Source organism: Hibiscus syriacus, unplaced genomic scaffold, assembly GCF_006381635.1.
Source record: "Hibiscus syriacus cultivar Baekdansim isolate YM2019G1 unplaced genomic scaffold, ASM638163v2 tig00004004_pilon, whole genome shotgun sequence".
Classification (NCBI taxonomy): domain Eukaryota; kingdom Viridiplantae; phylum Streptophyta; class Magnoliopsida; order Malvales; family Malvaceae; genus Hibiscus; species Hibiscus syriacus.
The window spans coordinates 412346-426529 of record NW_024061991.1 but is presented as its reverse complement, the minus strand read 5'-3'; the positions used below and the strand labels follow the sequence as shown (position 1 = coordinate 426529).

At 33.5% G+C, this 14184-nt stretch overlaps 2 protein-coding genes, 1 non-coding gene and 2 pseudogenes across 3 annotated transcripts; 2 read left to right on the top strand and 3 right to left on the bottom strand.

The window, feature by feature from the left end:
* Positions 1-1792: 1792 nt before the first annotated feature.
* Positions 1793-1895, top strand: LOC120186245. The gene has a single exon (XR_005522193.1). It is a non-coding gene; the product is annotated as a small nucleolar RNA Z279/snoR105/snoR108 (small nucleolar RNA).
* Positions 1896-2085: 190 nt separating this feature from the next.
* LOC120185448 lies at positions 2086-2583 on the bottom strand. The gene has a single exon (XM_039189664.1). It carries the CDS (start codon positions 2581-2583, stop codon positions 2086-2088), a length of 498 nt encoding a protein of 165 aa, XP_039045595.1.
* Positions 2584-7838: 5255 nt separating this feature from the next.
* Positions 7839-8534, top strand: LOC120185918 (snakin-2-like). Its single transcript, XM_039189998.1, has 3 exons — positions 7839-7986; positions 8107-8149; positions 8233-8534. The coding sequence occupies exons 1-3, from the start codon at positions 7909-7911 to the stop codon at positions 8412-8414; spliced, it is 303 nt and encodes a 100-aa protein (XP_039045929.1). The 5' UTR covers positions 7839-7908; the 3' UTR covers positions 8415-8534.
* An 879-nt stretch (positions 8535-9413) lies between these two features.
* On the bottom strand, positions 9414-11115 carry LOC120185439 (annotated as a pseudogene).
* LOC120185925 lies at positions 11030-13840 on the bottom strand (annotated as a pseudogene).
* Between the last annotated feature and the right edge of the window lie 344 nt (positions 13841-14184).

Here is a 14184-nt window from a genome sequence, read left to right as displayed (position 1 = left end):
TTCCCATGCAGAAAACCAAGTCAATTGCGGCTGGCTGCCTATATGTTCACTTGGTCCTTCCATTAGGATGCTTTAGTATGGTTTTAATATAAGACGAGAAACGAATGGGATAAGAGTCTTGTTTATACTAGAACGCACGTTTTTGTTTTCCCACTTAAATTCTCAATGGCCTCGAAGGTCAAACCTTGTAACCAAAATCCCCCTGGCTTATATTTTTTCCTATTTTTTTAGAGTGAGTGGTTGCTTAAACTATATTTTTTCTATCCCATTGCTCCCCCACCCAAGAAATAAGCAGAGAATACTGTTGAAGTAGCTTTAGCAACTTCTATATTTTCGCGCTACATAAACAAATTAACACCCGTTTAATCGTTGAACGGATCATGGACTGATGATCATTTTCTAATAATTAAGTTTCAGAAAGCATAATTGGTCTAACCTGAAAACAACTGCTTGGCGGAATAGAATATATTATCTTAGCTACCTGCAAACCCTACCTTCATTGAGAAAAATATGGGCTGAAATTTCCCATTGGGTAAAACTAAACTAGTTTTCATTTGAATATATGTCACGGTAGCCACCGCCTTAGACGACCAAACAATAAGATTTTATGCTTAATTTTGCAGTTAGAAACCTGAGCACGCCAGCTTGGAAGACCCGCAATTTGTAGATTTTTGTTTAATGTTAATTGGCAGTGGGTCGTTCTCGCTTACTGGGATTGCTATAGGATTACACTCAGCCTACGACCGTTCAAAGAAAACCAAGCTGTGAGAGCAATGCATTTAATTAATAACTGACCCAATTTTCTGAAAATTTCAACAATGCTGTCGGCAATTAAGATGCGCGCATTTTGCAAGCTTTAACATTGTGAGGCAGGCAGTCGACGTGTGTTTGTAAAGCACTGGTAAGTGGTAATGAAGATATATGCGGACCTGGACAATAAGAAATGCCACTTTGAAAAGCTAATTTCACATGAGTAGAGAATGTTAGTTTATGAATCAGTTCTGTTTGGTCTGTATAAAATTTAAATAATTAAGACATATGTATCATTTAAATTTGATTATAAAACATATAATTATTAATATTAAATAATATTTTAAAATAAAGAATAAATTATTTGAACTGAATGGGCTGGGCTCAGGCTATGGAAAATTTTGGGACCCAGTGTTTGATTTACTATTATGTCAAAATTGATTAGGTATCATTAATACCGCCAATCCAATCTTATCCATGTGAAACATCTGAAGTTTCGACCATGTCCCTCTCCTAAAATCTTTCATGGCAGTGGAAATTAGTCTTATGCATTTATATTTCTGGACAAGAGAACAAACTTAGAAACTATATAATTGATAATAGAGTTAAGAATGAGTAAAATTGACTATCGGATACATATATAATTTCAATTTATATTATTACTAAAAATATTATTCTTTTTATAATTTAGTTCTATTTTATTTTATTTTGTGATAAAAGTTCTAATTTTAAATTATATTAATAAAATGATATTCATTGACTCGTGATACTAATTTAATAAAAAAATAAGTTATAATAAAATTTATAAAATCCAAGCTAACGAATAAAAATTTTATTTTTTTCAAATATAAAAAAATCTATAATGATTGTTAATTTCAAGTCTTGCAAATAATTATAGAACCGTTTTAAGCGTAAGCTAGTTTTAAGCTTTTCTACGTGGTCTAGAGTCCCACAACGACTAGCGAGACAATCGAGGAGCCGAGTCTCTGTATAAAGTATATACACTTCTGCTTGTGAAAGCATGATCCTTCAGGCAGTCAACGGGATATGATGAGTGGTCATTACTCGTTAACGTTGCGAGAGGGGTGTCCGCCCCAACGCCTGGTTACGACACTTGGGCACTCCCCCCTTTACCATCTGATCCCAATCTTGAAGGAAACACCCATTTAATGGAGTACGAAATTTATTTTACCTTTCAGATTTTGAGTACAACTGGGATGTACATATAACTTAATATTTCATTAAGCAAAATCAAGCTTAATTTTATAGTTTTAGAGGACACATCACAAGTAGACGTGCATCCATGTTAAGATGCATAAAAACATAAATTTATATCTAAAACCCAAAGCAAACCATCAATGTAAGTATACAGAGCAAGGCAATACCTTGAATGCAGGCCATCTCCGTTGGAACACCATTACCAAAGGCAGCGTAATCCATTGAGCCAGCTTGGTTTGTACCCCCGAAAGGTTGGTTGGTATTAGAAAATGGCTGATTAAACCCGGAGTAAGGCTGGTTCGTAGCGGAAAACGGCGGACTGAAGCCTGTCAGAGGCTGGTTAATGCCTTGTTGTGGATAGTTAGGGTCTTGTTGCTGTTGGTAACCAAGTTGAAATTGCTTCCCATTGTTGCCAACAGGTTTGGCAAATGGAACATTGTTAATAGGAGTACCACCGGGAAGGGAACCCGACAACCGAGCATTTTTCCCTTCATTTCGAGTATCTTCCTTGTGGATTGTAGTCGTTTCTGCCTTGCCTGGTGTAGTAAGAATTGTGAAAGACACAACCACAATAAAGAAAAGGAGACATGGATTTGGGGCTTTGAACTTCTCCATCACTGTGAAAAAGACAGGGCTATTGTGAATGTTGATGCAGTGGGACTAGAATGGCTTATAAAGAGAATGGAATCGATGCGGGACTTTAAAATTGAACATGGAGCAGGTGGAACTAGGAATGTAATAGACATGGGAAAAGTAAGGTGTTGGAAGGATCACACCACATGAAAAAAAATATAGTATTTCATCATAATGTAACAGATTCAACCGTACACACACAACTTTATTTGAAAAGGTAAAACATATGCCACGTCAATTGAAGTTTGGTTTCAGCTTTTCAGGTGGCACAAGCTGAAAGGAGCATTTGAATAAAGTGGTGAGTAACCTATTAGAATATGAGAAGAGTGTTAGTGTAGTAGGCCTAACCAATTCAACACAAGTTTAGTTCAGGTTTTCATATACTAATGTATGCATCTGTGGCAATAGATTTTCTAATATTTCATACACTAATTGAAATGTCATATGTTAACTTTCCTTCAATTATATTTATTTTAAATTTTGAAGGTATATGGGTAAAGAAATTTCGCTGAAATGAATTTGTAGTTAACATTAGGTATCGTTTGGAGTATAATTTATATCATTATTCATATGTTAACTTTGTTAAACATTGTTTAGATTTTTAAATTATTTTATAGCTGATACAATGAAACAGTAAACAGAGCTAAAGAAGATGAGAGAAAGTTTCATTCATTTCCCCCCTAGTTTTCAACATTGCAGAAACAAAAACATATATATCGATTTTCATAACCAATGATAAATTGTGGGGTTTAACTTTCTAATATTCACCTATCTTCCTTTTATTAAAGAGAGAGTCACAACTTTTCTTGAACGGATCTTTTGCTTTTGGCCGAATGTTGCGAAGGTGTTGACCTGTAAAGCTTTGGTTAATGCTTCCGTAAATTGAAGTTGAACTGGTATATAATTAACTTGTAATTATTTATAAAAAATATATTTTGAATAAAATGAAGATTCAATTTTATGTGTTTAATTTAGAAGTAGAAGATCATATTGATAGCTAATGCAACTGTACATGTATTGTCACACCAAATCTTGGGAACTTCGTTGAAAACAATTTCAAAATCATCAGACTCGTATTTTAATTTAATTATACTATTTTTTACAAACCATCAGTTAAGTTACAATATTCAACTTTTGTTGATTGGATGAGAGATGACTTTTTGTTTCTAAAAACTTCAAGAAATAATGTTTGATCTAAAAAAATCTGTTAATCCAGATATTAATTCACCACCTCAATCAAACATCACAATAAGTATTAAGGGTCGCAGTTGTATTAAGAATAAAAATCAACTCATAGTAATGTAGCACTCCAAATCCGATTTTTATTCAACGTCGAGTTCACGAATACTACGGTCAATGAATTGATCTAAGAATTTACGACTTTGAAATCATGACTTACTCAAAATTTTAAAAACGTTTTATGAAAAAATACGAAAATACAGAATTTATAAAATTGAATCCCCTTTACCTTTGATTACCAGACACATAAATAAAATATTTCGAAAATGACTCGGATAATGAAAGCAAATCATAAAATCTACAAACCCATGTAAGTTATTATCCTTGTACTTTGGTACTCTCATCGAGATTCCTCTGATGATATTATTATCCCATCAAAACTCTCGAAATCTATAACTTGCAAATGAAAATAGTCTAAATGCTAAAATAACAAAACTTAGTGGTATACATCTATTATATTATATTTCATTAACGAGACAAAGTATATTTATTCAAACTTGATCGTCAGAATTTTTTATTTTATCAGTGAGTTTTTTTTTTGTGTGTAAGAAGATACTTTGTATGAATAACAAAATAACCACCTCAAAGATCTCGTTAAAAAATCTCCCTAATCCTATTTGGAGGAAAAAGAATGTACATTGGGGTGGCACAGAACAAAATCAAACCAGAGTAAACAACATCACTGGACGACAAAGCATGGGACGAACCCCAATCGAACAACTATAAAAGCAAAACAACCTCTTTGACAGACACACTAATATCGACTATGAACAATGCCAAGCAAAGAAGCATACTGGGAACCCGAACAGCAGAAAAACGAAGAAACAGGAGCATTATCCAGAAAACCAACCTTTACAAGCTCTTCGAGACCAATAGCACAGCACCATGGATCTGCATTAGCAAACACCACGAACGATTGCTTCCGGATTTCGAACAAATTCAGTCACCACTGAAATTATCAGTGAGTTTTGACAGTTACAAATATAAAGAAGTTTCAAAATAATCTTATTCTTAAAAATAAATAAACTGGAGATATATTTATTCAAATTTGATTTTTTAAAAAAATAAACGTATGTTTTTTTAATTTATAATTTATTTATCTATTTTGATAAACAAATAATCTATTAATAAGGGTAAACTACGTATTTAGTCATCCAACTATTCTCAAGGTTTTATTTTAGTATCCATTTAATTTTTTTCAAAATTATATCTAAAGTTATGTTTTGGTGACAAGCCATTAAAAATAAACAAAAATGATGATGTGATAATTTTTTATTTTTTCAATGATGATATGATATTATCTTATGGTAATACGTCAACATTATTGTTAATTTTTTAATGATAGGTGAATAAAATGAAACCAAAATATACATTTAAGTATAATAATTAAGTATCTAAAATAAATTTATAAAAAAATTGATGATTTATCATATTAACGATTGATGAATAACTCCAACAATCTACTGATTTATTTTCTTATTCTCATAATCTCATTTCTTAAGGGAAGGTTTGGTTTGGGCCTCCCTTTGAAATGTACAATTAATATTCTCACCATATTGGAAAAATAAATGAAAATGATACGACTTTAAAGTATGCTAAATTTATTTAGAAGAAAACGAGAAATTGATGATGTTTCGCAAGCTGTAACGCATTAGCGTTAATGATTAGCCACCCAGCTGTCGCTTATTTTTTTTTTTGTTGAGATTATTATAAAATAATATAGGTTTAAAAGATTATTAATGATATTATATTATAATTCAATATTTTAAAAATTAATTATTATTATTTTAATCATTAAAATCAATTGATGCTGATAGCTGTTGCATATTCTTATCTTTAAGTTTACCAATGATTTCACTCGTGCGTTTGTCCAAGAGCCAGCTTTGCTCGCTCTTACCAACCCCAGACCCCAGTCCTCGGCAGACCCCTTTCCCTACACTTTTCTTTATCCGTTACCGCTTAAGATAATCTGGCTTAATCACTTTCTTTATCCTCTTAGCACAATAAGGGTAATAAGCAGTACGTATTTGTTTATTGAATTAACTGTACTTTTATATGCAGTTAATTTAAATACATATTTTAATTATTCAAATCAATTTTATGTTTATGAATAATAACTTTTCACATTATTCGAGTCTGATTTATGGTTTGTCGATAATCTTTTAATAGTTTAATCTCATTTTGTAGTTCGTTTGTCGATGCGATCTGATATATTTGTATCTATCTTTGTTTATGTTTTCTTTGGTTAGATTTTAATCTTTCCTTGTTGTCCTCATGTGATCTTAAGTTGCTAGTTTTGTTTCAATGATTATAGGAAAATATTTAATTATGTGTTTAATTTACGATTGTGATTGTAAATTTTTATTATAATTTAAGATATTTTCTATTTTAAATAAAATTAGTGATTCATTTAAAAAAAATTAATCCAAATACATATAATGTTAAGGTTTAATGTGAAAAATAAGCAGAACTCAAATTGAATAATATATTTTGTAAACACATCAAGTGATATCAGTGGTTAAAGAAAATGTTGTTCTCTTGTGAGTCCTTGGGTTCGAACAATTACATTTGTAGAATGTATGTGTTATTAATGATTAAAAAAATTATGAACAAATATTATCTTATAATTGATCTATACTATTAAAATATAATGTATATATATATATATATATATATATATATATATGAAGATATCTCATGAAACTTTTATAGGTTTAGAAATTAAAAGATTATTTGAGTAGACTTTTTATTTAATAAAGATATATTCGTAATTCGATACATTTTAATGAGATTTTTGGGGAAAACAACCGTTGATGACAAAAAGACTGTTTTTCAATAAACCTTATTAGACAAAGCTAAGATTATCTTGTGAAGTAAGTAAAGAATTTTTCTTATTCGAAAAAAATATTTGATTAATTACTCTATAAAATAAAATCTATTATATTCAAAATGAACAAATAAGACTTGCTACTCTAACTGACACAAGTATATATATTAAAAGGTTTTAAGTGGGTGTTAAAATTTTTAATAATTTTATTGTATTATCTTCTTAATAAACATTTTAAACGTGTAATTGTTGTGAGTTTTGTAAATTGTACTTATAGTAATTGTTAAGCAAATTTTGGAAGTGAGAATTCATGTCACTTGCATTGAAATATTATAGTGGAATTCTCTTTAAATAAGACTTCAAAAATGTAAAATTGTTGATGGATTCAAACTATATAGACAAATTTTATTATGTTATTGTTTAAGTTATAATTTTTTAATGATTCAACCCATTATAACTGATTTAATATTGTTAAGTTTAAGGGTGCTAAAATTAAGCACGATGGAAATTAAGTTGAGGACAGCTCTTATAGCCAAAAAAGGACATGGAATTCATTCCAACACTTTGAAAACCGCTGAAATTCGATGGACAAGTATCAACGCTAGAGCTGTTGTTGAAAGGGGACTGATACAGCTGTGGAATTGATTAGGCCTCATAGTTAAATGGCAAACTCCACATCTTTGTCCTACTAATCTTGCCTATTATGCAATTAAATTCACGGGTTCCCATAATTCTCCAAATGGAGTTTTCATTTCTTCGTAGGGATTGTAAGCTACTCCTTTCACTTTCGTTTTGGTTGCATCGACCGATGTGATGAGAATATATATTTATTAGAAATCAAAAAAGGCTATGCTATTTACGCACAAACTTACGTTAGAGAGGATTGAGATTTATATATAAATTTATAAAATTTTAATAAAATGAATAAAAAAATATAAAAAATAAAAATTTTCAGAGATCAGTTATTCGACTTGTCTCTCTGTCTAACCTACTACTAGAAGACTCATTTCGCTTGTAAAATTTTCACTACTTTATTTCTCCTATGGTTCCAGTGGGGTTTTTCCTCCACCAGATATTCCCCGGCAAGCCAGCATTTAACATTTATTTTTTTCTGGGTTACTAGTATTACTCCTTTGCTCTTTCAACTAACAATTTTTGGGCTATAAATACGAGACAACTCATCTTGTTCTCCACACAAAACACGAGAAACCAATCACAAGTCTCTATTTCTTGTTTCAGTCATGGCTATCTCGAAGGCTTTGATTGCCTCACTTCTCGTATCTCTTCTTCTTATCCAACTTGTTTATGCTGATCAACTGGTAAATCTTCACCACTTCCTTTTTCTTTTGGTTTCCTTTCTTTCTTTCTTTTCTGTTTGAATAATTGTTAGTGAGCAGTAACCTTAATTTAAGCTACATGTTGATTGATGTGAAATACAGGCGACAAGTGCCAGCAAGGGAACCACTGCCCCAATGAAAATCGGTAAATAGGATCAATCCTCGATTGTAACCAGAAAACTAGGATGAAACCCTTTATTGACATATCGATTTGTGTTTTTTTTCCAGACTGCGGAGGGCCTTGTGCGGCAAGGTGCCGATTATCGTCGAGGCCGAACCTATGCAAGAGGGCGTGCGGGACATGTTGCTCCCGCTGCAACTGTGTTCCTTCGGGTACTGCCGGTAACCAAGAAATGTGCCCATGCTATGCTAGCTTGACCACCCACGGTGGCAGACGCAAGTGCCCTTGAGTTTTTAATCAACTTGGAACTAATATTCTCCTTTTGAGGCGAGCTTTGTGGTGAAATAAACGAATTGCATGGTGTAAAAATAAATAAAATAATGTGTCATACGTAAAGCACAACTCATTTGTTTTTTTTCCTTAACGTTTCTTTTTGGCGAACTTATATGTTTAATGACTTGTTATTTTTTGAGTTTGAATATATTATATTTTAATCAATTAATGATGAAGTTTGTAATTCTATTTGCTCCCATTTACGTGAATTTTAGTTTAAATTTTAATGCAAGTACGTGTGTTTCTAGGGCAAATGATCAACCTTGGAAAGAGAAGAGAGCCTGAAATACACCTCAAAAAGTCAATGATTGCATGCCTAATTCCTTTAATCGGATTTAAAGGATGAGTTGTAAAAGCCTAGAACTTAATTATTATATACTTAATTATTCCTCTGCCCACTGTGTGGCTCCACGAAAATTAATACTATAATGAATCTTTCTTGTCACATCAATTATGATTTTAATTAATAAAAATCATTTATTTTATTATTTTTAATCAATATTTTTTAATATTTTTCTTCTTTTTTTTTTAAAGTTACCATACAAGTTGATTGTTGACATGAAAAAAATAATAAAAGAAATAATTTCAATTGATTAGAATCATGATTGATATGATGATGAAAATTCATGATATAATTTTCAGGTGACTTTGTTTTTACCTGATCAATCTTGAAATGATACAAGTCATAAAAGAATTTTAACAATAACAACAGCGTTGATATTCTTTTTTTTCTTTGACCAGAGCTTTAATGGTGTTTGTTTATTGTATCTGTCTTCAACCAAAGTAAGTAGGGGAATGGAATTTGAGTTTTGCCTGGAATAGGAAAGATGATGTCTTTAACCATTTATTTTCAAGCAATAATCTTCTCCTTCTGTTTATCTTTGAAATATTTGACAGGAATAGGATGGACTGCAGGAGGACGGATCTGGTGTCATAAGTTATTTTAGTTACCTCGTGAGACCAACCTGGTGTTCATCCTTGACAATGATCGTAATTTGTATTCTCTCTCTTTCGTGCAGAATTATCTTTACTCTAGCTTCTCCAGCTCCCCCATTCTCTCTATGATCGCCTACAAAATGCAACAAGACTAACCTGAGTGCTACAGATTCGAAGCCATCAAACATTAGCATTGTGTCCTTGTAACAGGATAAAGAACTTTGAATAAAACAAGCAGGATAACGACGACATAGAAATATATGGCCAAAACAAAGAAGCAAGGCAATGAATTGGGAAGAAAGAGAGCTGTATTTCTAATAAGCATCGGCCACAGAACCATCAGCATGAATAATATAATTAAAGATTTAAAGGTCTAGAGAAAAATGCAAAACCTTTTGCTCGTCTCTTGAAGCTCTCCAGCAAGAATGAGTTCATCGAGTATCAGATAGACCTTGGAGAATTTCCAGCGAAATTGTAAATCACATTGCAGAATCATGACAGTCAACTTTGATGCAAACAGTGACAGTGATGCATGGGATATAAACTCAAATTTATATCAGGAATCAGAAAAGCTGACATCAATAAACCAGGTAACGCATGAACAAATCAATGCAGGCAAGGAGCAAGAACTAGCTTTCACATGCACAAGATAAAAATTGCAAAAAGCAAATTGAGAAGGCTTGAGAGCACAAACTTTCATCAACAAATATAAAGTTTTTGAAAATGGCAGCTTCATAAGAATCAGGTGGTAAATTTCAATCCAGCAGGTTAAAATAACTATCAGAGCAGCTACATACCTTGTGAAAATTAAAAACCAAGTCGTGCTCGCAAACATTACCGAAGAAATGATCCAATATCTCCACAAATAAGTGGATACTTTCCAAGTATGCCAACTCATCACCGTGATGTCAACACACAAGGAGACGAACAATCCAGCATACAGCCTGTAGATTACCTTGTGCGTACGAAACTGCAAAAAGTACATGCATAAAATCAATCAAAATTCAGCAATTAATGAAAGAAATTGGTAAATTGAGGATCTCTGTTAACCACCAATCGATGAATCTGCAAACCAAGGTATCCAGGAATCCTAACTAACAAATCGTCCAGAATTCAAAAACCATAAACAAAAAAAAGGTCAACAATCTCGAAAAATAAACAATATAAAGGGAAAATGTAATACCTCGTATTCGACCTTGTCTATATGAGTCTTGCCTTGCCTGTTTTGCAACAAAATGAATCGGATCTGCCATGATCAAGAACACAACAAAATGATGAAAAAAGATTTCAGATTTTCTAAATCAGTAATCGTAGAGGGAGAGAGAGAAAAGATTAAGGCTGCACCATTGTTGAAACCAAGGATTTCTTGTTGTCATCTTGTTTCGCACTTAACAAGATCGGGGAGGTGTCACATTATATATGCATTCTCCCTTTAGTACCAAGCTTAGATGTTATAGATATGCATATACAATGACAAAATGATTAAATATTATTTATCTTTTTCTATGTATAGGATAAAGATGTTATATATACATAATGATTCTGCTTTTTTAATACTACAACTTGGCTAAAAATTGTAAAATAACTAAGAGGGTGAATGGTTATACAAATAGAAACAAGTCGTTGATTTCACAATTATTGGCTCTACTTATACGCTACGGAGTACACAACATTACAATCCGGATTTAAATCCAACTTACAGACAGTTTTACACTTAACATACCAAAAATGCAATTGATAAAGAGATCAAATACAAAGCAATAGTTTTCCTTCCTGATACTATGACTATGAGGTGTATCTGCCTAATGATTTCGACCGTACTTGGAGTTTGTAGCAGCCAAGAGAGCAGCCCCAATCCCAGATCCATCCTTGGAATGCTCTATCACAATGTTTCGAGATGTTTCAGGTCCAAGAAGCTCTGCTACAGCCTCTTTTAAGTATCTTCTATACTGGGAGTACCGCTCATACAAACCTCCGTCCATTGCCACCACTGTTCGTTTCCCAAAGATGGCACCTTTTGTATCCTCCTCTATCTTTTGAAAGAATCCCCACTATTCCAGCACCAGCTAAGCGTCCAGCTCGCTTCACGATGGTGTCACAAACCTCTAGGACAATCTTCCTTGAATTTAGGTTGGACTCGACCTGATTGTAGCATTGGATATGATTCGAATAGTCAAAATTTGTTTTCAAGAACATAGAAGCCGAAGTTCAAACAAGTAGAGCAATGATGAAAATTTTTACCCCAGCTACATCATATAGGACTGATCCAACGGTCTGCAGATCATCCGTGGTATCCTGCTGCTTTGCAGATAAATCTGGGGTTCTACAACAATTCAAAAATAACTCAGCAAGAGGATGTTAATTAAATGTGAATGTCTGCAGAAAGTCAAAAACAAAAGAATCCACTTTTAAATTAAGAGAACAAGGGACCGAGAGGCACAGAGACTTGTCAAGCAATTTTACTTGCTCCCCAAAATTACAATCTTACTGAAGTAAATTCAACAGCTTGAAACTGAAATGGACTTTCAAATTCTAGGATTAACACTTTGAAGAAAATTTACCGTAGAACAAATGGCATGGACAGTTTTTCCGGCACGGATTTCCCAAACAGAGAACCTTCTTCAGCCATATACAGCAGAGTTCTTCGTGCAATTTCACCGAGGTACATTCCGGAGATTGTCTTCTCAAATATCTACAACATATAAACAAATATTTGCACATCAGAAAGCCTGTACTAGACTGATGGGAGTTAACATAGAAAAATTAAAACGTTGAGTTTGCCTGCTCTCCAGGATTGATACTAGCAGCATCCATATCTCTATCGAACACCGTTAATGGAAGGCCTTTTCTGAATGCTCCCCACTCAAGGTTAACAATCTGTAAATAATGGAAATATCCGTAAGACTGATTGTAATTGTGATTATTGAATAAGAACATAGGAGAGACGATTTTCACTCACCGTTCTTCCAGAGGGGGAAAAGTCACCTTGCAATTTAGGAATAGCATCCATCCGTTCTACATAGCAAGCATTTGTTCCAGTACCCAAAATGACAGCAACCATAACATCATCTTCCCAATATCTAGCTCCGGCCAAAGTTGCCACCGTATCATTTACCTACTAAAGCCTAAATTAATTAGAATGTTTCCTATATCGATTCACCTACTAAAGCTCCGGTCAAAGAATTTTCAATGATAATAACATAACAAGAGCTGAAGAACAAACTAAGGCAGACACTCTCATATCTATTCCTTTTCTATCCATAGCTTCATTCAGGCAAGCAACCACATCTTTTCCAGCCTGCATATCGATTTTAAGCATGGCAATGAATGTCAGACCATATTAATAACAGTGTTGATGCATGTTTGTGATTGATTCTTTTGTTGAATGATCTTCAAGTGAAGGTTAGAGACTCAGATGTCCTTCGGCTCCTTGAAGACAGCCATGAGCTAGGGCGGTGCCAGAACTTGTGATCCAGGACCTCCATTGTAAGAAATATTAACGGAGACAAAGAGAGAGACCCTAGCTCATGATCGTCTCACTTTCCCTGAAGATTGTTTACAAAGCCCAGCTCATCACCAAAAATGCATCAACGAACAGCATAAGAACTAGCTATGATCTTAAAGCCCCAAAAACCTAAAATGACAATACAAACCGTTCCTGAGACTGCAAAACCTTTGGTCCATTTAATCAGTATTCCAGAATCAATGGATGTCTGCTTCACCGGGAAAGAAAAAGTGAACCCAATTTCGCCTTTTCTTCCAGGGGGTAAGTTAAAGTTTCCACCTTTTTGAGCAAAATTTGCCAGAACAGAAGCAATAAAATCAAACAGTTCCTACAACATCAAAACATATATATACCACAAGAGATTTAATTAATGTTCTCAAAGAAAAGAAAATTTGCAAAAACACAAAAAGAGCAGACCTCAGAGGTAGCAGACATGAGTTCTTGTGGGATGGAAAGTTGCTCCGATTCAGTGGAAATCACGCGCTCATCTTTCCCACCTAACTGAACCTTCAATACCCGAAAGTTGGTTCCCAACAATCCTTTCTCGTTCCTTAACAACACAAATCTCCATTTTTTTAAGCTTAAATAGGAATACCAAGCTAAAAATAAAGCTTATCCTTTGAATGAACGTACCCGGTAGGCAAGCTATCAACGTAGCTGAGGATCATCTTGAGATCGCTGCCGCCGTCAACGGCAAGGCCAGCACGGATATCAGCGGACATGGAGTCCGCCACGCTCCGAAGAACTGGCAAAGGAGTGGCGCAGTCTTGCTGTAGCTTGTTCAACATGGGAGCCACAACCACTGAAATGGAGCTAGATCGGGCAGCCATATTGAACCGAGTCATCCCACTAGTGGATCGCCTGCTACGGATCGATCCAACGGTTGGCGAAGTTGCAGTTGCCATTGCAATGACCGACATTGCTCAAAAATCAAAAAGAAATAAAAAAGTATAGGAAACGTTATTTTTCCTTTGCTTTTATATAAATTTATTACGAGGTTGAGAAGGAAGAAGAAAGTATTCGCTCCCCTTCAACAATTTGGATTATAAGATTATATGAGTTTAATATTGTAATAAACGATTCCTCCTATTAATAACTAAGTAACTAACAACCTAACGGTTTCTTTAACTTTCCCGTGGATTTTTCTTTTCTTTTCTACTGAGATTCCACAAAATTTTTGAAATTTCAATCAAAAGTTTTACTTTTTTTTTGAGGGAATCTAAAGTTGTAAGTAATAATAAATTTTATTGATGAATTTTGGGTAAAAGGTGGGCTTTTCTAAAAA